Source organism: Syngnathus acus, chromosome 24, assembly GCF_901709675.1.
Source record: "Syngnathus acus chromosome 24, fSynAcu1.2, whole genome shotgun sequence".
In the NCBI taxonomy this organism is placed as follows: domain Eukaryota; kingdom Metazoa; phylum Chordata; class Actinopteri; order Syngnathiformes; family Syngnathidae; genus Syngnathus; species Syngnathus acus.
Genome location: NC_051108.1, coordinates 6,792,249 through 6,816,472, shown reverse-complemented (window position 1 = coordinate 6,816,472; position 24,224 = coordinate 6,792,249). Strand labels below are relative to the sequence as shown.

The following is a 24,224-nucleotide window of genomic DNA, read 5'->3' as shown; positions in this document are numbered from 1 at the left end:
CTATTTTGGCTATTCAAGCAATTCAGACCAGTGGGATATTCTATTTTTGTCCATATTGTCACCAAGGCTTTAAAGAAGAGCGTTAGCATGCATCCTCCTTCAGAAGTTGTTTTTGTCAGGATGAGAAGGAAACGTCACAGAGTGTATGGCGGCGAGGAAAGAAAAGCCATGTTTTATTTATTATTGACCTGGTGAGGAATGTGGAACAATGTTTCCACATGACTGACCTCCAGGAGAACCGCCAAGGGAGGGGTGAGCACAACTAGGAGTGGGAGGGGGGGTGTCCATGCTGCATCACCCTTAATTGGTGGTGTACACTTACTCTAGCAGGGGTGGAGGGAGATATGAAAGCGAGAAGTTTGAAGACAAAAACAAGCCAGTGTGTGCGTACAGTAAGTGTGTGTGCGTGATGCACAGATGGTGGAGTGGTCCCCGCTGCGCTGCTGTCATCGTCTCAGCTCCGAGGGAGGGGTGTTTTGTGGACGGCTGGGCATGGAAGAGCCACATTATGTTTAAAAAAAAAAAAAGTAGACTTATTTTCCTCTATGTTGAAGTGAAGAGCTTAACTCGCTCACTGCTGGATGTTTATATTTGTCAACAGCAATCCAATTGTTTACTGTTTAAAATCTGCAACCCCAAAAAAATCAAATATGATTCCCTCCTCCTTTTTCTGTGTGTTCAACAGCTTCTTTTGTCTGTTGCGTGTGCCCCTCAGGAGTTCTTGAGTGACAGGGAGCACGGCCAGGCCAGACTGAGTTCAGTGGGTGCCAGCGGGGAGCTGCTCATGGCTGTGGTGTCCAAAGAGCGGGTTGAGGCCATCAAGGCCAAAGCGGCAAACGCCAGAGAGGACTGGAAGAGCCTGATGAATAACCTTCAGCTTAGGGAGGATGCGCTCAAGGTGGGTTTCTAGGTAGATTAATTTCAGTTTCCTGATTCTGGAATTGAGATGAGTCTGTAAAAGAAATAGTGAAATCATAGTACAGCAAGACTCTTCCCTCCATCAATGAATTCCATCCATCAATCAATCAAGCTTTATTTATAGTAGAGCACTTTTCACACATAAGTGCTTTCCTCAATAAAAGCCAAGGTTAATAGACACACAGGTAAACACACACACACACACACACACACACACACACACACACACACACACACACACACACACACACACACACACACACACACACACACACACAATGACTGGCCTTTACAGCTCATGTCTTAAATTAAATGACAAGAGAAGGGCTGTCAGAAGATTAAAAATCCACCGAGAAGCGCCATTGATGGAGCACCCTTCTCTCGCTTTTTAAAATGTATGGAACATACTATTTCTCACGTTTGATCGACTGCATGCGTCCAGAACTTACGGTGCCAGATGACAGAGTTCGAGGCCAGCGCCGAGCCCCTGCAGGAGTGGCTGCACAGCACCGAGGTCAGAGTTCAGGAGAGCAGCGCTCGGCTACACGACCTCTCGGCCAAGAAACAAGAGCTCGGCAAATTGCAGGTAATGTATTCAGACTCCTCTCTAAATGGATGTGGTGGTTAGTATGTATTTGTGATCTGATTTTTCAAGGGCACCAAATATGTGATAAGCCTCTCCAAAGTGTAATCTGAAATCAGCTGGGGGAAAGAAGACCTAATTACATTTGTTGAGGACCACTGGCTCAAAATAGAGCAGCGGCTTGACATAATAGTCAGAGGCAAAATCGGGGAATCTAATTAAATCCACTTCTGTCAAAAGCCTTCCCCCCCCTTGCATGCGATAACAGGATCTGTCATGTCTGGCAGAGACACACACACACACAAAAAAGCAGGGGAGGGGGGGGGCGGCAAGGAGCGTTAAAAACTGACAAAGGAGGCAAAGCTCTGCCTTATCACTGTTGATCTTTTGTGATATTTACATTTTTTGGGGATCTCGGCAAACCAATTGCATGTTTCCCCCCAGCACCTCAAATACAAAATACATGCCGTCGACCCAAATGAGGACAAATGAAAAAAAAAAGTGATTTGGATGGGTATGTGTTTATCTGACATGTTGTCTCTGTGCTTGGAACTGGACACCAGAGTGTCCTCAAAGAGATGTCCGGTCGCGATGCAGAACTGTGCCGCCTCAGGGAGCGAGCTCACTGTCTTTGGGAGGGTCAGGCCGCCGGCAAAGGCTTCCTCCATCGAGTGTCCCAGTTGTCTGCTCAGTACTTGGCTCTCGGCAACTTGACCAAGGTAAAAAGTTCTGTCGCTTCTTGTCATTTTATTTTTATTTTTTTTGCTTCTCTTATGTACTTGATTCGGTCCTCATGACTGCGCCGTCATCTGCACAAGAAAGGGCAAAGGATGTGTTAGCCTTATCCTAAAATGTCAGACATGTGAAATATGGCATTGCAGCAGCAGCTGACCTTTTTTCGAGGCCTTATTAAATGTGTCGATTGTATCGTGATGAATTGGATTGTGAGCAAAACAGCGTAACGGCTCCCAGTCTACCTCTGGACAAGCAGGAGCGTTTTAAGAAGATTTATTGACATTGACCCGCTGTGATCCTTTTTCCTTGTCTTATTTGCATTTCTGTGCGTGCAACTCCCAACAGGACAAGGCCTCAAGGATAGAACGTGTGGTAGGGGAGCATCGCCTCTTCTCTCAGGGTCTTAAAGAGCTCCAGGAATGGGTGTGCGAGGCCCAGAGTGTCCTCGCCACCTGTACTTCCACCACCTCTGATAAAACTATGCTGGAGGACAGGATGTTACAATTGGAGGTAAGAAATTGCTAGACAAGCTTGTCGATACATTTTGATTGATTGTTCGCTTCCTCCGTGCGTGCAGGCTTTGCTCGCTGCCCGCCAAGAGCGGGAGATCCAACTCAAAATGCTGCTCACCAGAGGAGAAGCCGTTCAGAGAAACACGTCGGCTGAGGGTGTCCCGGTGATCCGCAAACAGATCCAGGACCTTAAGGACTCGTGGGACTCCTTGTTGTCTACCTCTATCAAATGCAAAAGGTTGCGAGCGAGTTTCTCATTCAGTTCTCCCACGCTATCAACTTTGTATTGTGGGAATCTGAGTTGATAGAAATCACTTTCACAATAAACTTAGTGTGATATTTTCTGCGTTAACAGCCAGCTGGAGGGCGCCTTGTCACAGTGGACCAGCTATCAGGAGGACGTGGGTCACTTCATCCTCTGGATGGACCGCGTTGAAGAAACACTGAGTTGCTCGGACAGACAGTATTCGGAGATGAGAGACAAAACAGCAAATCTGGGCAAGACTAAGGTACATTCCAGAAACAGGCCTTAGATTAGGTATTGAAACGCAAATGTGGCATGTGTTACCTCATCCATTATTCAGGGGGCTCCCCGTCAGGGTCACTGACCCGGCAATGAATGCATGTGCTTGTGTGTTCATTCCAGCTTCTGTATGAAGAAGTGCTGAGTCACAGTTGTCCTCTGGAGACTATAGCCTCAAAGGGGGCCAACATGGCGGAACACGGCAGCACCCAGCAAGAAGTGAAGCAGCTCCAGAGCAGATACAGCAACCTGCAAGAAAAGGCCAAGGTATGGAAAGGTCTTGTTTTTTTTTTTTTTTTTTGAATGACCATCTCCTATTTTTTTCAATTTTTTTTTTTTTGACAGAGTTCAGTCAATAAGGCCAAGGGGCTGGTTCTGATCCACCAGGAGTATCAGCGAGGACTTCATGTGTTTGAAGATTGGCTGGAGAAAGAGCAATCCACTCTGGCCTCATTGTCTCATCCCGAGCGGACTGTGGATACACTTGAGGAAACACTGAAGCAGCTTCAGGTAATCAGACTTCATTAACCTTCCATGTAGCGGGGGGCATAATTAATTTATTTCTTGCTTTATTTACTTTTGTCCTCAGATTCTACAGGAGCGCTGCTCGGACGGCCAATCACTGCTGTCCTCGGTGCTAACCAGCAGGGAGCGTGTCATCCCGTGGGGTATACCCCAGATCGAGGACAGAGCCCTTGACACGGCGCAGCAGGAGTGGGGGGCCTACCAGAACCACCTGGCCGAGACCCAGACGCAGCTGAACTCCTCCCTGACAAGACTGAAAGTGATGGGCCACAAGTTTCTCACTTTGGCTCACTGGCTTGAGGAGATGGAGAAAGGCGCTGACTTGAGACTGCACAGGAGGTCAGACAGAAGCACCAAGGAGACTCAGCTGAAGAAACTCGAGGTTTGAATATAATGTCAATTTACTCATTGAGATGATGGCGCCAAAGCTCCGTTACAAAATGTTTTTCTTTGTGCTGAACAGCTGTGCCTTGAAACGGTGCTGGCTCGACAAAACGAAGTGGACGGCCTCTCCTCTCTGGCCCAGCAGGCTTTGGAAGAAACGGACATCAGTGGTCGCGTTAGCGTCACGGCGACCCACATCACTGCACGCTACCACTCGCTGATGCTCAGCATACAGGTACACTTGCCATCTGGATGAAGATCTAACACATTATAGATTCAATTCAAATAATAACCATTGAAGTCGTCCTTTGATCCAGCCTCCCCCCGTTTGTTGTCTCCGCCCATTTCTGTGGGAAAGAAAAATCAATTCTGGGCCCAATGAGACAGTCTCACACCCAGCACCTGGAGTGGAAAAGCTATCCAGGCACCTCATTGATTTTTACACCTTCAGTGACAACACTTTCCAAAAAGTTTAAAAGCATAGTTTAAATTGGCTTCACACGCACGCACGCATGATGTCACGCTCTTTGTAATTATGCCATGTGAAGTGGGAGGAGGTGAGGGCCTGAGTCTTTTCCCTTCGCCTCACAGGAAAGGTGTGCACTCAGCAATATCAGCTAATTGGAGCTCCTCACCACAGGATTTTGGACATGGAGTGAATAATGTGTCAAAGCTGCAAAGAAACCCTCTCCATCCTCGTGGTGTTATTGACTCCAAATCTCAGTCAAGTGGATAATGCACCCCCCCCCTCCCTCCATCCTAACTCCCTCCTTTGTGCAGATGAAACAAGGGGGGCTGGGGAAAAGAGTATTTTCTGTTTTGATGGCTGTTCACAGAGCTTTTGGTCCTCGGTGGTTACAGCCCGCTGGGGTGCAACTTTAAAAGAGGAGCTTCTAAACATTATCGGAAAAAAACCTGAAGGCTGCTTTTGTTTACAGTCACATGAAAAAAATAAGTAGCAGAAACAGATCCAAATAATTACAGCAAATAAAAGCTGCCTTGAGATGATAATGGATTCGTGCATAAAAATAAATTTTTGAAATTTATTTAAATCTGATTTTCCACTGACAGGAAACCATCAAGCAATTGGAAGAGGAACTCAAGAGTATACAGGAGGCGGAAAACCTTTGCGTGTCCTTCTCCGAGTGGCTCGGCACTACGAAGAAAAGCTTCACGGAAGTGAGCGATACTTCGGAACCTCTCGACCGAAACGCGCTGGAGAAAAAGCTGAAGAAATTAGAGGTATTGCATTAACACGTTTGCATGAGGGTGGCTGGATCATAACAAACAATTTTACACATTTATGAGTGTGAGGTATGGTTCACCTCCAACTTGTCCAAGATTCAAATTTTCCTTTTTTTTCCTTCATTATATCTTGCTTGTGAATATCTGCAGGTTTTCAAGCTGTCACGTTCAACATTTTGCTTACTTTAGTATTTAAAGTCCTGAGTGGGAAGATTTTTTTGAACACAAGGCAACACAGAATATTTGCTTGGGTAATACATTTTTTGGCAGCTTCAGCATGCTTGGCCAAGAAAAATGTGTGCTATTCGGGCTTTTTTGTTTTTACACTTTTTTTGTTTTTTTTTGCCTATCCAGCCAAATGGCAATTTTTGACAGTAGCTAAAAAAAAAAAATTGCAAGATGTGAAGTAGTTTCTATGATAACAAAAGGTGTGTATCGATCCATAGTTGTTATGAAGACAAAGCGGGCGCTGTTTTGGAAGGAGGGTGTTAGCAGGGTGCGACGCCCCGCTGTGATGACGAGGATGAAGAAGAAGCACCGGGTGTCAGCAGCGTGCTGGCTCAGACTCAGATAATTGATGCAGCGCTTCACCGCATCGCTCGCGTGTCCAGAGTCGTAATGAAAGCGCTTCGACAAGCTACGCTTTGCGCATTTCCTTAACTATATACGCCACGTGGCGCCTGACGTGAGCTCTGTAGTTATCTTTGTTGGAGATCGATGGAGAGCTTCTGACACGTGTCCTTCTACCAAATTTGTCGAGCTCACCAGGGTGTCTCATTGAACTGCAATGATTACGCATTGACACAAAAGAGTAGCGGTCAATAGCCATGCCAAGGGAGAGGCTGACTTAAAACTGTCATGAATGAGCAAACCTCTGACCCAAATTAGAGTCAACCTTTATTTAAAAATATATATATATTTTTGTATTTTAGACCCAAAAAAAATAAAAATTTTAATACATATTTTCACATTCTTTTCATTTTTTTTTCAAGATCCAAAAGGATTGTTGGGATTCTAATTAAAACATATATATATATATTTTTTTGGCATAATTATAGACTAAAAGAAATCAAATTTTCAATCCATATTTTCATATTTCTTTTCTTTTTTTTCAAGATCAAAAATGATTGTTTGGATTCTAATTAAAATGAAATCTTACCCTTCATAAAAAAACATGTTCATAAATGTATACTATTTTGATGGTGCCTGACATATTGCAATAATTAATGTGATAATTGTGCAAGTAGTAGATCTGAGCGACTGCAGACAAATGTTGACAGAATGCGTGTCACACAAACGAGGAGTACACTTTGAATAATTAATATTAGCATGATGGAAGAGCGTTTAACAGCCTAAAGGGGGTCTCGTGTGCAGGCCCTCATAAATAATGTTCAGCAGACTGTAATGTCTGCTACTTTGTCAGCCGTTAATGAATCAGAATGGTTTTTAAACGCACCATATGGACTCAGAAATGTACGAGCCGGCGGGTTCGAGGGAAATGTGCCGTCACAAATAGCAATTTCTACTCTTGTGCCTTGTTTGGGTTCAGGTCTCGTTAAAACAAACCATGTTGTGGTCGGTTGCCTTATTAAGAGTGTATCGCAGGAACACAGGTGGGTCACTGGAAAGACTTGGAGGTCAAACATGGACGTGTCCAGGCAAGCACATCACATGGTTAAAATAGCTGGAGGTGGAGCTCCACTTCACCAGTAATGGAGCCATGATGAAAGCGAGGTGGCGCCCCATCAAGCTTGTTTTGCCGTTACCCGGGAACCCCCCGCAGCTCCTCCTTCTTGTTAAGGGGCTCTTATAATTGGGTCCTCCTTTCCTATTATTCAATCCTCTGGGATTTGATCTGAGAGGAACAATGGTGCTCCGAAGAGGTCAGACAATCCTAATTTGGATCCAAACCAAAGACTTACTTAACTTTGTTATCAAAATATTATCATACAAAAGTCAGTTCTTGACAAATGAGCATTTCGATACGCCGCTTCCTCACACAGAGTCTGCAAGCAGATCTCCATCACGGCCACAGCTTCCTGAAGTCCCTGAGGGAACGTGCCGAGCAGGCTGCCAACTTCCTGCACGAGGCCGGAGCGGAGCGCCTCGGAGTGGAGGTGGAGGCGCGGCTTTCCCAGCTGGAGGAGCTGGCGGGCTGGCTGAGGACCGAGCACAGCTTCCTGGAGCGAGCTTCGCTGCTGGCTAAGGAGTTTCAGGAGCGCTATAAGGCTCAGGCCCAGTGGCTGGTGGAGACCAAGGCTTTGCTTTGCTCGCCGCCGGAACCCAAAGCCGAGCTTTACCAACGGAGGGCGCAGCTCGCCAAGTACAAGGTGAAGATCCAGGGGGGGAAAAAAAAGAAGCATCTTTTTTTTTTTTTTTTAACACTATCCTTTCTTTTTGCCCTCCAGGCTCTGCTGCAGATGGTTCAGTCCCACGACGGCTCCGTCAGGTCAGTGGTGGAGAAAGGCGACGCTCTGCTGGCCTCTGTCCATTACCCCTCAATCCGAGACAAAATGAACAAGCTGCAAAAGGACTACACCGACCTCTGTAACATGGCCACGGTGCGTATGTTGCATATTCACTGTGTGACTTTTCGGACAATCTGGCTCACTATTGCCGTCTTGCCATTTAGGCTCAAGTGTTGCAATTGGAGTGCCAGGTGAAGGAACAGGAAACGTATCACAATGAGCTTCAGGAGGCGGAGCGCTGGTTGCTACACATGTCTAGCAGGATGGTGACGCCCGAGCCCAGCGTGAGCCGCAGCCTGGAAGCGGCCACTCAACAACTAGCTAGGCACAAGGTGACCATCAGGACTTTTTTTTTTTCATGTGGAATCTATCCCCAGTAAATAGAATCACAATTTTGGTCATATTTAATTCAAAGCTTCAAGCAGACCACCTCCCGCGTCATTGAACACCCTGACGTTGTCTCGTTTTGTCCTTCACAGGCCATCATGGAGGAGATAGCCAGCTTTGAGGATCGCTTGGCAGGCTTGAAGCAGCGCGGGGAGCACCTGGTGCGCGGCTGCGACGAGCGCGTGCAGAGTCGTCTGAGACAGCAGGTCCACGGGCACCAGCAAGGAACCAAAGACAGCTACTCGGCCATCTGCAGCACGGCGCAGAGGGTGAGTAAGACGACAGTGGAGCTTGGTATTTGAAGAAGCGCGTGTTGACTTTTTGTTGTCCTCTGCACGTGCCAAATAAGGCCAAGCATGCATGGTCACACTCTGTCAACATCAGTGTCATTGAGTGATGCCGCCAAGACAAGGACTTAATCCTAACCCAATGCGACTCCTAAATTGTCTCTGGATGACGCCAGCACGGAGGCCTTGGCAGCGCCTGACAGCAACCGCACCGAGATGAGCCCATCTAGCCAAAGTCGCTAACTCAATCTGCCCATATTAATCTCCGCATATCCCCCTGTCAACTCCACACTTTCCACGCCTGCACCAAAAGGCGGCCGCTGTTTGACGCCGCTCTAATCCAGCGCCACTCTGCCGTTTTTGGCAACTTCCACTCTGTCATCATTACTGACCTCCCCAGACAGCGTTGCCAATCTGGCGTTGTGTGATCCAGCCACACTGCTGGCTTCTCGTCAATTTGTAACCCCCCCCACCATTCTTATCCGCCAACTGCGTTCCCGACGTAAGCTCTAATATCCTGCCTGCCACTTGCCACCATGCCAGCTTTGGAGCCTTTGCCAAATAAACTTCAGGCAATATGCCAATGCATCCCCTCCCCCTTCCCTGTTTCTTTCTCTTTGAGACTCCCGTGTTCAGATTGTCAATCAGCCGCGGCTGTTTGGACGCCTCCACATTCAACACCTGTCAAATATGATGCTGCACAACGTCCCTTTTTGAAAGAGTTAGCCTCACTTGTCCCCTGTCGAAATGGTTTCTAGGTATATCAGAGTCTGGACCACGAGCTACAGAGACACATAAGCGTCCAAGACACCTTGCAGCAGTGTAAGACTTGGCTGATGTCCGCCTCCCAGGAGCCAGAACCTCCTGCACTGACCCCTCTTGGCCTGGAGGAGGCACTACAACAGGTCAGGGTCACACATTTCTTAATTGAATGAAGTCTTTCTGGTAGATTGCGTCACCGTTGTGAGACTTTTTTCTTTTAGGTGAAGCAGGAGCGGGCTCTCCAGGAGCAGGCCAGTACTTACTTCCAACTCGTGTGCTCCACCTGCGACCTCTCACTTCTTCGAGTGCAGGAGGTCGCGACGGACATCCAGCAGGTCAAACTCCAGGTTAGTGGCTATTGATGAAAAAAATAGCACGTCACAGACATTTTATTAGGACATCTATTAGCTGATTCAAATTGTCTCTTCCTTTTATGTTTGTTTTGTTCGTAGATTGAGGAGCGCATGATGGTCTGCGAGGAGGTTGTAGAGAGCTGGAGGGACGTCGAGGAGCACAAGACTGACCTGGAGGTGCAGCTTAGGGAGACTGAGCAGCAACTTGAGAATCTCATCAGGTGTCCTGCAGAGCTTGAGCCCAGAATTGCACAGAACCAGTTGGACAAAGCTCAGGTGTGCATTTTCTTTTAACTATTTGTGGAGGAGTGTGACATTTTTGACACGTTCAAAATATTCACCATCCAACTTCCCAGGAGTTCCTCCAGCAGGTGAGGGAAAGGCAGTCGGAGGTGAGCCGCTTGATGGAGGCCATCGAGCGGCTAACGGATGGACAGATTTGCGCCGCCATGAAGGACGCGAAAAAGCTACGCAGCATCTGGATTGAGATGGGCCAGCGCGCCGAGGAGTTGGAGGCGGAGCGGGGAGAGGACATGCAACGAAGCGGCGAGTACCAGGAGAGCGTGGCTGCTGTCGAGGAGCTTTTCCATCAAGTGTCCAGGGAGTGGGACTATCTCGCCAGGTACCAACCACATCATTGTTGTGTAACGTCGTAAACATTTATTTTAGTGTGAGAACTGTTTTAACTAAACACTCCTTCTGTGTGTGCACAGGGCCGACACTGAAAGTACAAAGGAGCACCTGGAAGCTCTGAGGAAGTTGTCCGGCGATCTTGTGGAGCAACGTGCGACACTAGAAGATCTCCGCGAGCAGAAACAAGCCATCCTGCCTCGAATAAGTTTGCTGGACAAGGAACTGGTCAAACAACAGGTAAGATTGCTCCAATGAGATCTCATTTAAGAAAAATGTCTGTCTTTTTTAAATTGGGTTTTCCGTCTTTAGGTGGGTCATCTAGAGCAGCGCTGGGCCCAGCTGGAGTCTCTTATCCAGCAGAAGATCCAGGAGTCCTCACAAACTCTGGAGGATCTGACGCGGGTGGAAACCCAGCTGAGAGACGCCCGCGAGTGGGTGGAAGAGCAACGGCCCTCGCTCACCTCAGCGCTGAAGACCAGCCCACCGCCTGACCTGGCTCAGAGTTTCTTATTCGACCACCTGAGCGTGTGCGTGGAGCTGGAGGCTCGACAGCAGCTGCTGGCTCGGGCGGTGAGCGAGGCGCAGGCCCTGGCGTCCAGGCTGGGGCTCAGCGAGAGGAAATGCCTGCAGGAGCTTGTCGAGCGAGCCCAGACTGAAGTGGAGGCGCTGGAGGCTAGGGTCACCCAAAGGAGGAAGTACCTCAGCAAGGTACGCTGCTTCTTCCTCAAATCATTTCTCCTTTGACTCATCTCAAATTATTTTCTCTAGGCCTTCACGGAAAGGACGCAGTTCCTTCAGGGTCTTTGCCGAGCACTCTCGTGGGTAGAACAACAGGAGAGCAAGGCCCTGATAGATGACCACATTGCGCTCTTCCCGGAAGATCTGGCAAAAGAGGCGGCGGCGTGTCGGAACATCCAAAGCGGCCTTCGGGCCTTCCAGAGGGAGCTGGCGTCTCTCTGGGTTCAAGGTCGGGAACTGGAGAGGGACGCCACGGACAAAGAGCGAGGAGAAACTATGACGAGGCTCCAGGAGCTGCAGGCGGCCTTTGAAACGGCCCTCCAGAGAACCGGCCAGCGTGTCACAATCTTGGAAAAGGCCTTGATATCCAGGAAGTACTTCCAGGTTGACCTGAACAAAACCTGCCGGTGGCTCAGGCGAGCGGAAGCCGTCACCTTCCCTGAAATCAACCTCGGCGACATTGAGGACAGCTCGGAACTGCAAGAGCATCTGTCCGCCTTTCAAAAAGTCCTGGAAGGGGCGTCGGAGAACGAGAACCTCCTTTTGATCGTGCAGAGGATAGGTCAGGAGATCCTTCCCACTCTCAACGAGATCGACCACTGCTACTTGGATGAGCGGCTCAACGCCCTCCCTCAACAGTACAACGGCATCCTGGCCCTGGCCAAAGAGAAAAAAGACAGGCTCCAGCAACTCATCCTCGACAGGAAGGAATTCGGCACTTTTTTGGAGGTGACTCGAAGCACAGTGGAGAGACTTCAAGAGCAGTTTGACAATCTGGAGAAGAAGACTATCAGTCCGAAAGAGGAGGAGCTTGTTTGCTTCATGGATGACTATCGCAAAATCGGGCAAAGTTTAGCGCACATCGGCAGCGCCGTGAGAGAAGTTCGTGGTAAAAACGAGGGTTTTCTCTGTTTGGGCCACACGTACGGAGCTGAAGAAACACGTCAGCTGGTCCAGCTACACACCAAGTTGACAAGCGGAGCCGAGAAGACTCTTCAACATTTGGATGAGGCCTTGAAAGCCTTAGCGGAACATAACAAACTACTGAGAAGTTTTGACCAGCAACTTACGTCCGCCAAAGACAATCTGAATGCGCTCAAGTCGGACAAAAAAATGAATGTCATTGATAAAATTGCATCTCTTTATGCCTTACTCGAATGTCTGGACGGTTTTTCCTCCCAGGCCAAAGAATGGAGCCAACAAATCGAAGTTCTCGGCTTGAGGTTTGACTCGGCCTCCTTGCGGGAAATGACGGCCCGGCGTGAATCGCTACAATCGTTACGCTCAGATGTGAAACGCTGCGTGGAAGAAAGCCAAAAAGACGTCACACAATCCGAAGCCTTCGAGAAGGAATTGGAAAAGATGTCCAAATGGCTGCACGCTCTTAGAGACGCTCTGAGGGAACCGTTGAGCGAAACCAAAGTTGAGGAGGTGCTGGAGAAAGTGCGGAAAGTGAGAATCATGGAAGAAGAAGCGACTAGTAAACTGAGAATAATGGAGGCCTTGTTTAATCGAGAGGAACAAAGGATTGACGGTAGAAAGGAAAATATTCCAGTCCGTGTAAAGGAGAAATTTGAGGAGCTGAGGACACTAGGAGCTGAAGTGCAAAAAGAAATTGTCAACAAACAGGTAAGACCAGTCTGAATTGTTTTTAGGTTTTTCCGATTGGTTGGCCGATTGCTGTTAGCACTTTGAAACCACTTGGCCAGCCCCTCGCTTAAAGAAGAAATTAATTCTTCGTAGGCGACACTGGATCAAGCTCTCAGTCTACTCCGGCGCCATCACTCATCACTGCAGTCGGTGCAGAAATGTCTAGATCGCGCAGACGATTTCCTCCAGCATGTGAGCGGGGGCGTGGAACTGGAGCACCACGCCAACTGGACACTCAACCTGGACCAAATCGACAACCAGGATAAGAACTTGGCGGCTGTCTTAGAGGAGACGATGACTTGGGAGCCGCTTGCGGGCACTCGGCTGACGAAGGAACTCGGACGAGAAGTTGAAGCCGCTCGATTGAGGAGCACCCGAGTCAGACAGCAGATGGAGGCCTGCAGAGAAGTCCATGAAAGGTGCTCGTTTATTCATCTGTCCCTTTTTATTCCATTTACTTGTCTGTCAATCCAAATTTCGCATGATCAAATTGTTTTTTAGATGTGCGTTTCTCTGGGCCTCATTCCGACACGAGAGAGAGAGGCTTGTCGAACAGATGAACGACTCCGAGAACAAGGCGGCCGCCTTTGCCACGGCGAAAGCTGACAGTCTCCAGCAGGCGGAAGACAAGTGTGGTAAATACAAGGTGGGAGAGACACAGATATTAAGTGTTAGCTGCTCTTTATTATTATTATTATTATTTTTAAATATATCTTTTCCCGCCACAGTCTCTGGTAACTCAGGTCCACGTGCAAGAGTTAGCCCTCAACGCTCTGAAGGAGAAGGCGACCGAGTTAGAGCGGCTCCTCGCCAAGTCCGACGCAACCGTTATCACTCGAGTGCTCTCGTCGCTATGGCAACGCTGGAGTAGGCTTCGCGATGTGGCGAGCACCCAAGAGAGGGCGCTGGAGGACACTGCGCGGGAATGGAGAAACTTCACAGAGAAGGTAAGGAAGATAACGGACGCTTAAAAATGAATTGTGGCGGCTGCGCCACAGCATTGAGAGCATATTGCGCAATCTCTACGCCTTTCTAAATTTGTTCGCCTTGTTACTGATTCAGGTCAGACAACAAATCTGTTTTATCTGGTCCTCAGATGGATAAAGTAGGATCGGTCTCGACGGACCTTCACAGTCGCATCCCAGACAGCACCGTGGAGAAGGCGGCCACCAGGGCGGCGCTCCAGACCCTGCTGGAGTACCATGACTCCTTTGTACTGGAGGTGGAGAGGGAGCAGTCTATCCTGGCTCTGCTGAGGCGGCATATCCACAGCCTCAGAGGAGATGAGGAGGAGGAAGAAGAGTTGCAGAGCAAGATGGAGAATGGCCAGCAGGAAACGCAATGCTTGCAAGAGATCAAGCGCATGCGTGAAGAGTATGACAGGTAGGTGATGCTTTGAAATATTGGATTTCACATTTCCACATATGAAAATGTTCCCTTCGTTTGCCTTTTCAAGCCTTGTTTCTCAGGTGAGGGCCAGCAGGGTGCAAGTGCAACAGGAGTTGCGAGAAAGAGAGGAGGTGGAGAGAGAGCTGGGCTTGGTCAAAGGTTGGATTCAAGACACCCGCGGCTTGCTCCTGAGTCCCACCGCTGACCTCGACACGCTGTTGCAAGAGCTGGAGGTGCTCGCAAATGACAACGCGTGCGCGTAAGATCTGCGTCTGACGTCCGTCCCTTGTCGCAGAGCGCCCACGGCGGGGTCATCAGCCGACGTCAGAGCGTGGAGCGCATGACCGAGACGCAGCAGTCCAAGTACCACGATCTGCAGGCGGCTTTGCCGTCGGAGCTCAGCATGCAGCTTGCTGAGGTGACCCTGGCTCTGGGCTCGGCCGAAGATCAGGTGAGCACCAAAACACTCTTAACACTTTATTAGAATGACTTCCGTTAATCCCCGCTGTCTTTCTGCCGTGTGCTCCAGGTCCAAGCCAGAGAACGCGAGGTGCACCAGACGCGGGACGTGAAGGAGGACTTCAGCTGCAGACTGAAGGACATCGAGAGCAAACTGAAAAGCATCACGTTGAGATTTGAAATCAAGGGGGCCAGTCTGGAGGAGGCTAAAGAGGAGAACAGGGTAATCAACCTGACTGATTGAATAATTAGCAAGCAATTAACCCCCCCTTAAACTAGCTATCCATTGAGCAGATGTTTAGGTTAATGAGTGTCCAAAGGTTGAATTGCCCTCCATTTTGTCAGAGTGCGATAATCGTCCTTGTATTTGTGGCCATTCCGAGCTGCAAAAAAAAAAAAGTCATGAGATGCCACCGTTTCCTCCCCAGATACTGCGCGAGGAGTGTGAGTGCTGCGCTCACACCCTTGCCGAGCTGGCGGCGGCCGTGCAGGAATTTGGCGAGCAGAACCCCCTGCTGTGCAAGCAGCTAGGCGACGTTGTGGCCCAAATGGCCAAAGCGCAGCGCCGCGCCACGCAGCAGGTCCAGGACAGGAGCAATAGACTTAAAAAGGTCAGACACTCCCAGCTTCTTGGCATCATTCTAAAATAAGATTTTTTGAAAAAAACAAAAACGAAACAGTGTGCCATTATTTATGTAGTCTGTAGCTCTGACACTCAGCATCATTTGCACTATTTTTGTTTACCACCAGCAGGTAGCGCCAAATGAAATTCCCTATGTGTTTGAAGATGATTCTGATGTCTTAATTTGAATTAAAGCTCCGTTCTCTTCTTTATTATATAACCCTGAGCAGGCAGAGAAGCAAATGGCAGAATATCAAAGCGTGAAGGAATTTATTTTGAGCTGGACCGAAAAAGCGGAGACTCTGGTCTGCGGTAACATCGTCTGGAGTCCACTATCACAACTACAAGAGCAAATCCGAGCATATCAGGTGAGTCTTTTTTATCAGTTGACCTTATTAATATTTGACCTATTTTTGTTTTATTTACATTTTTCAAATTGCTATCTTTGTTTCTAAGAAATCCTATTTGTGAATATACCTTTTGCTGACAGTGGAATAAAATCCATTCTGATTGCGATTCTAATTGAAACCACTTATCTCTTTTCCAAAACAAAGACTTCATCCTGTCTGAATATAACAACACAAATGTGCCGCTAATTGGAGTCTCTTCCTCTAATTTTGAGCTGAATGTCGGCCCCAACTGAGTATTCAGCACCCTTAATTAGTACCATTTGACAGCCCGACAAGTCTGCTCCCTTTCTCTCGTTTAAATTACGCTTTGGCGTTGATAGCTGTTGCTGAGAGAGTGTCGAGGTCTCCATGGCGACCTGGAGGCCCTGGCGGAGTGGGAGGTGCAGTTGGGGGATGTGCTGGCGACCAAAGGGTGGAGTCAGCAGGTGAAGCACCTCAGCAGACGCACGGAGGAGCTGCAGCTGGTGGTTAAGACTCGCCTGCAGAGTCTGCAGGATGCTGTTAAGGTAAATGAATGGCTGCACCGTGTCAACAGTGCCGCCGTGTGGCGATTGTCGGTATTGCATCCCTCATGATTGACTACAATTATCTGGTGCCTGCGGCAGGCAAGACGGTCATGTTCCACAAATCTGTCATCGGTACAAGTCAGTGTTTACATTTGCTTGTAGCACGAGGCTGCAAACATGCGCACAAGCCACATTTGACTCACAATAAGTTACACATTGCTCTGGAATGAGCTGTAATGTATTACTTCCCTGTGTCCGTCAATCTGGAACAAGGTCAATACGGACTCATCAGACCATATGACCCCTTTTCCATTTTTTCCTTTTTTTTATCCTTAGCAAACAAAAGTGTTGCTCTGCCAACAATGAAATGAAAAGCTTTAATTGGTGGTTATACAAACACTTAACGCAACCAGTTGGTCCTCTTTTGTGTCTTCTCATTTTCTAATTAGCTATCACTTTCTATTCCGCAATCATAATCATATTTGGTATTTCAAAGGACATATCGCATTTGGAGGCTGAGGTGAAGAGTCTCCACGCCGCAGTGGACCAAGTCCAAGTCACCCTGGCCTCCCCCGATCTCAACAGGCTCAGTCTGAGAGAGCAACTCACACAGAGACAAGTAAAGTCAATGCACGACAACACATGTAGGTGATTTTTTTTGAATGGACCCTCTCCCCATTTCAGCGTTTGCTGGCCGAGATGGACGGCTTCAAGCGGCAGGTGGCGGCCGTGCAGAGGTGTCAGAGTGCCCTCCGGCTTCCGGAGGAGGTGGTGGTCGGTCTGGCTCTCTGCCGCACAGCGCAAAGCTTGCAGCAGGAAACCAGCCAACTGCAGCACACCACCATCCAGCAGTGTAACATCCTGCAGGTAAATTCCACTCAGTAGTCATGCATAAAAAACATAATAATTTATTATAATTATCTCCTAAGTATTTTTTTTGCCATGTTCTAGCAACAGTCTGTGTCAGGAGTATCTGGGTTTTCTTTTGAGCCCTTTCAGACTGCTATTATCCGCCAATCCTCCAGTTCTGGGCTGATTTACCTTTAAGCTCCTTGTAGTGAAGCTTAGTCATTAGAGGATGGGTCCTGGGAGACCGGAGAGGACAAACAACTCCAGCATCACAACTTAGTTATTGCCTCTCCTCAATGACGGTTGTGAAAATTATATTTAAAAAAAAATGTCTGTCATGTCTTGTCCAGGAGGCCGTGGTGCAGTATGAGCAGTATGAGCTGGAGGTGAAGAAGCTGCAGAGGTTAATAGAAGAAGCCCACCGTATCGTTCAAGACCGGCCTGTCTGCACCAGCAACATTCAGGAACTTCAGGCACAGATCCACCACCATGAGGTCAGTCGAGATGAAATATTGTCATGATGTATCTCAATCAGGGCAACCTCAAAAAGTAGACAAACAGGAAGTGGATTTCCTGCTCTATTCTGTAAGTATATATATATACAGGAAATGGTAAACATTTGCCGTTTCTTGCCCAAGCTAGTCTTTATAAAGATGTTCATTTTGATTAGCAAGATGGATGCCTGGCCCGCAGATATTTCCACTTTATCTGATGCAGCTGACTCATGTTCGCTGCTTCAAGCCAAGTGTACTGCTATTCGAGCCTAACTTTGTGCACTTGGGAAATGACGCGGCAGTTTGTTCCCCTGCTGCGCAGATTCAAAACGAGAGACGGGGAAGCTCTCGTTCCTGGGAGCCAGTTTCTTTTTGATGTTATTTTCAGCCTATTTGCCTGCTCGGGCTTTCTTACCACTGAAATCTCTCCATCACGGCGGCGATGGCGGCGGTTGGCCTCTTAAGCCGAGCGCCTCGCTTCTACCGCTGGCCTAGTTAGTCACGTGACCTGATTATATGTGCGTTGACCATCTGCGGCGCTCGGGGTCGAGGAGTAAGGGGAGGGGGGAATGGCCCCGCCATTCGCGCTCATACCACAGCTGAAACCTGACACCATCTTTGTCAGTCCTCCAAACAGGGAGTGTTTCCTCGCCTGCTCCCTTTTGTCAGAAGGAATCTGCCGTGAGGATTGGCAGAGGAGTTTAAAAAAAAGGGGGGGGTGACATCACTTCCTGTTTTCCCTGCCCTTTTTTTTGAGGTTGTAAGGAATTTTGAATTCAACATCTTTCTCTCGCCTTCTCTCTCAACCAAACATCCTTCCTGTTAGCCCGAGCGCCGCTCTGAGTCATACGCCCGTTCTCGCCTCCGATTGGCTTAGAGATACAGAGGAGAGAGAGAGAGAGAGCGAGCCGGAGCTGTCGTCTTTCTATGCGAGCGCTCTGAAAAGCAGAGGCTGGCTGGGAAAGGGAGGAGAATGCTCCGTACACACCGGCGTCTGATTCAGCATGCGGCCAACTGGGCGAGGTTTTCAGTGTTAACCGTCAAGTAGCGCCCCACCCTCGTCTGACCCCCCGCGGGCGGGCGGCTTCTGTGTCGCCGTGGGTATGTTGTGACAGGAGTTGGCCCAGAAGATCCGAGGCTACCAGGAGCAGATCGCCTCGCTCCATTCCAAGTGCAAGATGCTGACGGTGAAGGCCAAGCACGCCACCATGCTGCTGACGGTCAGCGAGGCCGACGGCCTCTCGGACGAGCTGAGCGACGACGACATGCACGGCGCCGGAGTAGCCGGCGACAAGCAGCTTCCTGCGCACCCCTCGGTCGTCATGGTGAGTGGACGAGGTCCCGCATGCATCTTGTGTGTGTGCGTGAGTATGTGCGTGTTTGTGTGTGTCATGGCATCTTCTACATAAGAACTTAATTGTTCATTCAAACCATTCACTGTTTTGCTATGTCACTGAAAAAGTGCATCAAAATGACAAATAGTGTGTCGTGGGGACTTTCTTCAAACTCCTACCTTTAGAAAACTCGATCTACAACTTCTATATTTTATTGACATAACTTTTAAAAGAGGTCTGTGCATATTTTTGTTTTTGCTATTTACATTTATTTCCAGCGCATTCCAAAAATATATTTGAAGGTATTTTATTATTATATATAGGAGTTTAATTATTCCTCATACATCATTAGTCATCCAAATTTAACTTGTCTTCTATGGGCCTGAAATAAATTATGTATTTTAAATAGTGTGATTCAGTCTAATATAAATTTTTTTTTTTTTTACATATCTAGAATTTTTCTACTATAATTATGTTACTATATATGATATATTTATTTAGCTCAACCACATCCACTGTAGTACAAAAACTCTTGAGTCATACTTGATTTTCTTCCACATGTCTGTGTGTGTGTGCACTTTTTATATCTCATTCAGCAGCCTGCTGTGCTTGGAAATCTCATACTACCGTATACGTCTCACATTCCACGTCCTTGTCACTGCTGTCTGCGCTGTGTTGTGCCCGGATACAGGATATGACAGCATGTTTTTGTGTGTGTGTGTGTGTGTGTGTGCAAGCACACCAGCATGATAGTCTTCAAGATAAACATATTCGTTGACTTGCAGTTAAGCGCAAACTTTGCATGCCGATGTCCTCCGTTGCACCGCATTGCATCATAAAGCCCGGGAATGCGTCCCGCGTATTTTAACAAAGCCCCGAGTGAGTTTAGCCACGTTGTGAACAGCCAAAAAGGCAGCAGCACAGTTAGGCCTCGGCTCACATTTCCACTTCTGTCTCGCTACTCATGCAGACAACTGGGCCACTTCTAGGACAGCAAATGAGGAGGAGTAGAAACGTATTGTTGACTACAGATTGTCAAGTGGCTGCCTGCCATCACATGAGATCCATTACAAGAGCCGCTATGACGTTTGCGTCTCGGCCGCTGTTGGGCGGCGACACAACAGAATGATTTGTGATTTGTTCCTCGTGCAATTACGTGCCAGCTGCAACCTGCTCAACCAGCACTTCCACTTTTGATTTGAAAGCCTATTCTTGCTCTTGCTTTCTTTTTTTCTCTTCTCTTACTTTTTTCATTGGGCCTTCTCCTGTCCTATGTTTCCCGTTTTACCCCCCTCCCTCCCTCCCTCCTGCTTCTTTTGGTGTGGTCAGATGACGGCAGGCCGCTGCCACACTCTCCTCTCCCCCGTGACCGAGGAGTCGGGGGAGGAGGGCACCAACAGCGAGGTCTCCTCTCCCCCTGCCTGCCGCTCCCCCTCCCCTGGGGCTTACGCTGATGCTCCCCTTAACCAGGTACTGCCCATCTGCAACCCCCCCCCCCTCCCGCTGAACCCTGCCTGGCCTGCCAGCTCTTCACATGATCACCCTTCACTCTATTTATTCTTTTCAAATCGCACCAATTTGCTCTTGAAATATCAAGCTATTCCAGGTCATAAAGCCTCATTCACATCATAAAGCTGATTGAGAAAATACCAAGATCTGGGCAAAAGGTGGTGTCTTTGAAGAATTTGAATTATAAAACGTTCAGTTTTCTTTATCCAAATAATTGCATCAATATTTATACATCGTGTTGATGACCTACCGTTTTTTCCCATGTATAATGCGCAAAATTTAACTAATTTATTGTCCTAAAATCTGGGGTGCGCATTATACATGGGTAAACTTTTTTTTTTGACACGTCAGCTATATAAAGAGCGAGAGTTCAGTTCTCTACCTAAATGCGTATTACAGGTAATATTTTATTTCACAACACTTTGGCTTGTTCCTTTCTTCTCTGCTGTTCACTTCAAACACGCTCCATACGAACACAATGCTCTCGTATCAGACGCTTGCTCGATCACCTGCTCGTTTGCTGTCACAATGTACCCTACACAAATCCGAAACATTTGTTGCGGCTCCGAGTCACGACGAGGGGCAAGTTTTGGTTTCCAAGGGTGTTTTTATTCCTCTTCAACTTCTCATGTCCGCACGTCACTTTCCTCTCTTTTCATTTTAACCTAACTGATCGCGGTGGTGCCTTTCTGGGCAGTCGGACAAATCAACGCCAACAAAAAAAATACATCCAGCCTAGTTAAGAAATCACCAGAAAGATCACCATGACAATTGTGAATAATAAATGAATAATTATTACCGTAATTTTCGGACTATAAGTCGCACCGGAGTATAAGTCGCACCAGCCATAAAATGCCCAAAAAAGTGAAAAAAAACCATATATATGTATATAAATCGCTCCTGAGTATAAGTCGCCCCCCCACCCAAACTATGAAAAAAAACCGCGACTTATAGTCCGAAAATTACGGTATATATATTATTATTATAATAATAAATAATTGTGATAAATAACTGGAACATCACTCAAATATTGGTGATCCCGTTGTGAGTCTCACATATTTCTTCGCTATCGAGTTTGCTACTGCATGCGCAGTGATACTGACCGGCAGAATAACATCCGGTTGTTCCCAAAGATGATCTTTTTTCTGAAATAATTTTACGTTTACGGACTTAAGTAACCCGGCCGGGTCATACCAAAGACTATAAAAATGGGACCCATTGCCTCCCTGCTTGGCACTCAGCATTAAGGGTTGGAATTGGGGGGTTAGATCACCAAATGATTCCCGAGCGCGGCGCCGCTGCTGCTCACTGCTCCCCTCTCCCCCAGGGGATGGATCAAAATCACACGGGGATGGGTCAAATGCAGAGGACAAATTTCACCACACCCAGATGCGTGTGTGACGATCATTGGGACTTTAAAAAAAAAAAAAAAAAAAAAAAATTGGGTGCGTATTATACATGGGTACAGGCTTTTTTCCAGCATCAACATGCCATTTTTAGGGTGCGTATTATACATGGGGGCGCATTATACATGGAAAAAAACGGTAAGTATTTTTAAATCATGAAAAACACTTTGTAAGTATTTATCTGAATTCAACAATTTTCCACTCCCCACTCACTTATGCACTCACGCAGCAGGGTCGAGGTGGTCTGAGTCGAGCCGCCCTCCAGGAGGTCTACGACCCGTCCGTGGAGACCAGCACGGCCAACCTGGACGACCTGCAGAGATCTTGGGAAACGCTCAAGAACGTGGTACGGTTACCTCGACTCGCTTTGAAGCCAAACCGTTTTCATTCTCTTTGTCGTGCCCTAGATAAGCGAGAAGCAAAAGACTCTGTATGAAGCTTTGGAGCGACAGCAGCACTACCAGGAGTCTCTGCAGTCCATTTCCACCAAGATGGAGTCCATTGAGGCGTCGCTGGGTGAAGGCTTGGAGCCAAGCAAGAGCCCCGAGAGCCAGATGGCGACACATCAGGTGAGAGACTGCACAATATCTCTGTAAAGTCGACAAATATGTCATACTTGATAAGTTCTATTTCTTTTAACCAACCATCCTCACCCAGGCTCTGATGGACGAGATCATGATGCTTCAAGACGAGATCGGCGAGCTGCAGACGTGCTTCTCGGAGGAGCTGTCGGACGGCGACGGCGAGCCCGCCGACCAGCTGGCTTTGCAATCCACCCTCACCGTGCTGGGAGAGAGGATGGCCACCATCAGGATGAAGGCTTCCGGGAAACGCCAACTGCTGGAGGTGAGCTGCTTCGCAATCAATCCACATAAATGTGAATATCTGAGGCAACAAAAAAAATTGAAGCACAATTCCAGCATCATATTCCAGATGACAATGTGGACGATTTATTCCTCGCAGGAGAAGCTCAGTGAGCAGCTCGAGGAGCAGCGTCAGGAGCAGGCGCTTCAGCGCTACCACAGCGAGGCAGAGGAGCTGGACCACTGGCTGCTCAGCACCCGCGCCACCCTCAGCACGGCGCTTCACCTCCAAAACGAAGACCTCGACATGGAGGAGCAGCTCATTGACTGCCAGGTGATGTGCTCAACTACTTCGTGAATTTAATTACAGCGGAAATCAGGTCAGCGTCGTTGCACCTCTATATATGGTCGCGCAGCTACATGACATTCTTATACAGCTCGTGATTTGACTGTTTCTATGGTAACGTATCACAACAGGAGCTAATATTAGACCAGCTAATAGGGTGTCAACATTGGCCCTATCGTACACTGTAATTGTTCTTTCTGCGTCCGTCTGCCTCGATCAGGGGGGAGGTTAAATAACCTGATTATTGCTCTCATATGCCCCCTCCCCTCGTGTGGAATCTTGGCTAAAACCATACACATACTAGCAGACTAGAAGATTAGCTATACTTTAATGAGATAACAAGAAAAAATAAATCCACGTTTGAAATTTCATGATAGTGTCATATGTTTAATTTTGATTCGACACTAAACATGATTTTTACGCAAAGCATTTTTTTTTTCTCTTTTTAGAACATGCTGTTGGAAATCGAGCAGAAAGTGTCGTTTCTGTCCGAGCTGTCGGTGCACAGCGAGAGCTTGCTACTGGAGGGCCGGGCCGAGACCAAGAGCGAGGCGGAGCAGCTCACCTTCAAACTGCACTCATTGAAAGACAGCCTAATGGAGCTGCAGCAGATGTTGCAGGACAAGCAGATGGACATACAGGTGAGGGAGGGGCCTGTGTGCGACACATCACAAAATGTTTTGCCATTCCGAGCTACTACATTTTCTACGCCACTGAATAGAGCAGTAGCATCGATGGTGAAATAATTCTGTTTCCCCGCCCCACCCACAGGGTTCATTGCAGGAACCGGATGACAGCGAGCCGGACTCGTCGCTCTCGCAGAGCCCCAGCGTGCAGGATTGGCTCTCCCAGGCTCGCTCATCGCGCACTCAGCAGCATCACGACAACCTTCTCAGACAAAGGGTGAGGGCAGACTGCTTTTTATGTTTGCATTTGTCAGCCCCTAGTTTGCACTGTTTCAACCATAATTGTATCTTACCGACTTTTTAAACTTTGTTTTAGGAGCTGAAGGAGCATGTTGAAGAGCAGAGGAGGTTGCTGAAGTCAGTAGCCAGTGTTGGGGAAGATTTACTCAGTCAACAGATCACAACAAATGGGGACAGGTCAGTTCTCACACTTATTATTATTTACATTGTATGGATTTAATTTGATTTTAATGTCATTTTTCTTCCTTTCTAGCAGTGAGGTGTCGTCAATTCCTGTGGGAGTTTTGCTGGAGACCGAGAGCTTGTCTCAAGGGGACCACTTGAGACGTTGGGAGAACCTGAATAAAGATCAGAGCACTAAGCTGCAGCTCTCGCTCAACACACTGGAACAGGATCAGTTCAGCCCGGTACGCACGTACGTGAACATGTATGTCATCTTCATGAGTCATCTCTCATGCCGCCCGTGTG

At 47.9% G+C, this 24,224-nt stretch overlaps 1 protein-coding gene and 1 long non-coding RNA gene across 5 annotated transcripts in view; both read left to right on the top strand.

Moving 5' to 3' along the window:
• Nucleotides 1-24,224, top strand: part of LOC119118353 — a 439,862-nt gene that overhangs the window by 213,582 nt on the left and 202,056 nt on the right. The gene's annotated exons all lie outside the window — the stretch shown is intronic.
• The window catches only part of syne1a (spectrin repeat containing, nuclear envelope 1a), a 67,743-nt gene that overhangs the window by 25,365 nt on the left and 18,154 nt on the right, over nt 1-24,224 (top strand). For 2 of the 4 annotated variants that reach the window (XM_037245241.1, XM_037245237.1), the window contains 45 exons: nt 716-898; nt 1,361-1,504; nt 2,065-2,220; nt 2,582-2,746; nt 2,814-2,986; nt 3,104-3,257; nt 3,395-3,538; nt 3,617-3,781; nt 3,861-4,178; nt 4,260-4,415; nt 5,252-5,422; nt 7,429-7,755; nt 7,834-7,986; nt 8,058-8,225; nt 8,373-8,549; nt 9,326-9,472; nt 9,551-9,676; nt 9,782-9,958; nt 10,039-10,304; nt 10,396-10,552; nt 10,625-11,023; nt 11,084-12,682; nt 12,797-13,122; nt 13,205-13,349; nt 13,432-13,650; nt 13,800-14,086; nt 14,160-14,325; nt 14,388-14,543; nt 14,622-14,774; nt 14,980-15,162; nt 15,404-15,541; nt 15,904-16,089; nt 16,586-16,708; nt 16,774-16,956; nt 17,289-17,432; nt 18,548-18,757; nt 20,096-20,236; nt 21,911-22,027; nt 22,089-22,250; nt 22,339-22,527; nt 22,645-22,818; nt 23,280-23,471; nt 23,602-23,733; nt 23,833-23,933; nt 24,010-24,163. In XM_037245241.1, coding sequence (XP_037101136.1) covers nt 716-898; nt 1,361-1,504; nt 2,065-2,220; nt 2,582-2,746; nt 2,814-2,986; nt 3,104-3,257; nt 3,395-3,538; nt 3,617-3,781; nt 3,861-4,178; nt 4,260-4,415; nt 5,252-5,422; nt 7,429-7,755; nt 7,834-7,986; nt 8,058-8,225; nt 8,373-8,549; nt 9,326-9,472; nt 9,551-9,676; nt 9,782-9,958; nt 10,039-10,304; nt 10,396-10,552; nt 10,625-11,023; nt 11,084-12,682; nt 12,797-13,122; nt 13,205-13,349; nt 13,432-13,650; nt 13,800-14,086; nt 14,160-14,325; nt 14,388-14,543; nt 14,622-14,774; nt 14,980-15,162; nt 15,404-15,541; nt 15,904-16,089; nt 16,586-16,708; nt 16,774-16,956; nt 17,289-17,432; nt 18,548-18,757; nt 20,096-20,236; nt 21,911-22,027; nt 22,089-22,250; nt 22,339-22,527; nt 22,645-22,818; nt 23,280-23,471; nt 23,602-23,733; nt 23,833-23,933; nt 24,010-24,163 — 9,606 coding nt within the window. The remainder of the gene's footprint in view (nt 1-715; nt 899-1,360; nt 1,505-2,064; nt 2,221-2,581; nt 2,747-2,813; nt 2,987-3,103; nt 3,258-3,394; nt 3,539-3,616; nt 3,782-3,860; nt 4,179-4,259; nt 4,416-5,251; nt 5,423-7,428; nt 7,756-7,833; nt 7,987-8,057; nt 8,226-8,372; nt 8,550-9,325; nt 9,473-9,550; nt 9,677-9,781; nt 9,959-10,038; nt 10,305-10,395; nt 10,553-10,624; nt 11,024-11,083; nt 12,683-12,796; nt 13,123-13,204; nt 13,350-13,431; nt 13,651-13,799; nt 14,087-14,159; nt 14,326-14,387; nt 14,544-14,621; nt 14,775-14,979; nt 15,163-15,403; nt 15,542-15,903; nt 16,090-16,585; nt 16,709-16,773; nt 16,957-17,288; nt 17,433-18,547; nt 18,758-20,095; nt 20,237-21,910; nt 22,028-22,088; nt 22,251-22,338; nt 22,528-22,644; nt 22,819-23,279; nt 23,472-23,601; nt 23,734-23,832; nt 23,934-24,009; nt 24,164-24,224) is intronic. The other 2 variants (XM_037245240.1, XM_037245238.1) reach the window with 2 other exon arrangements.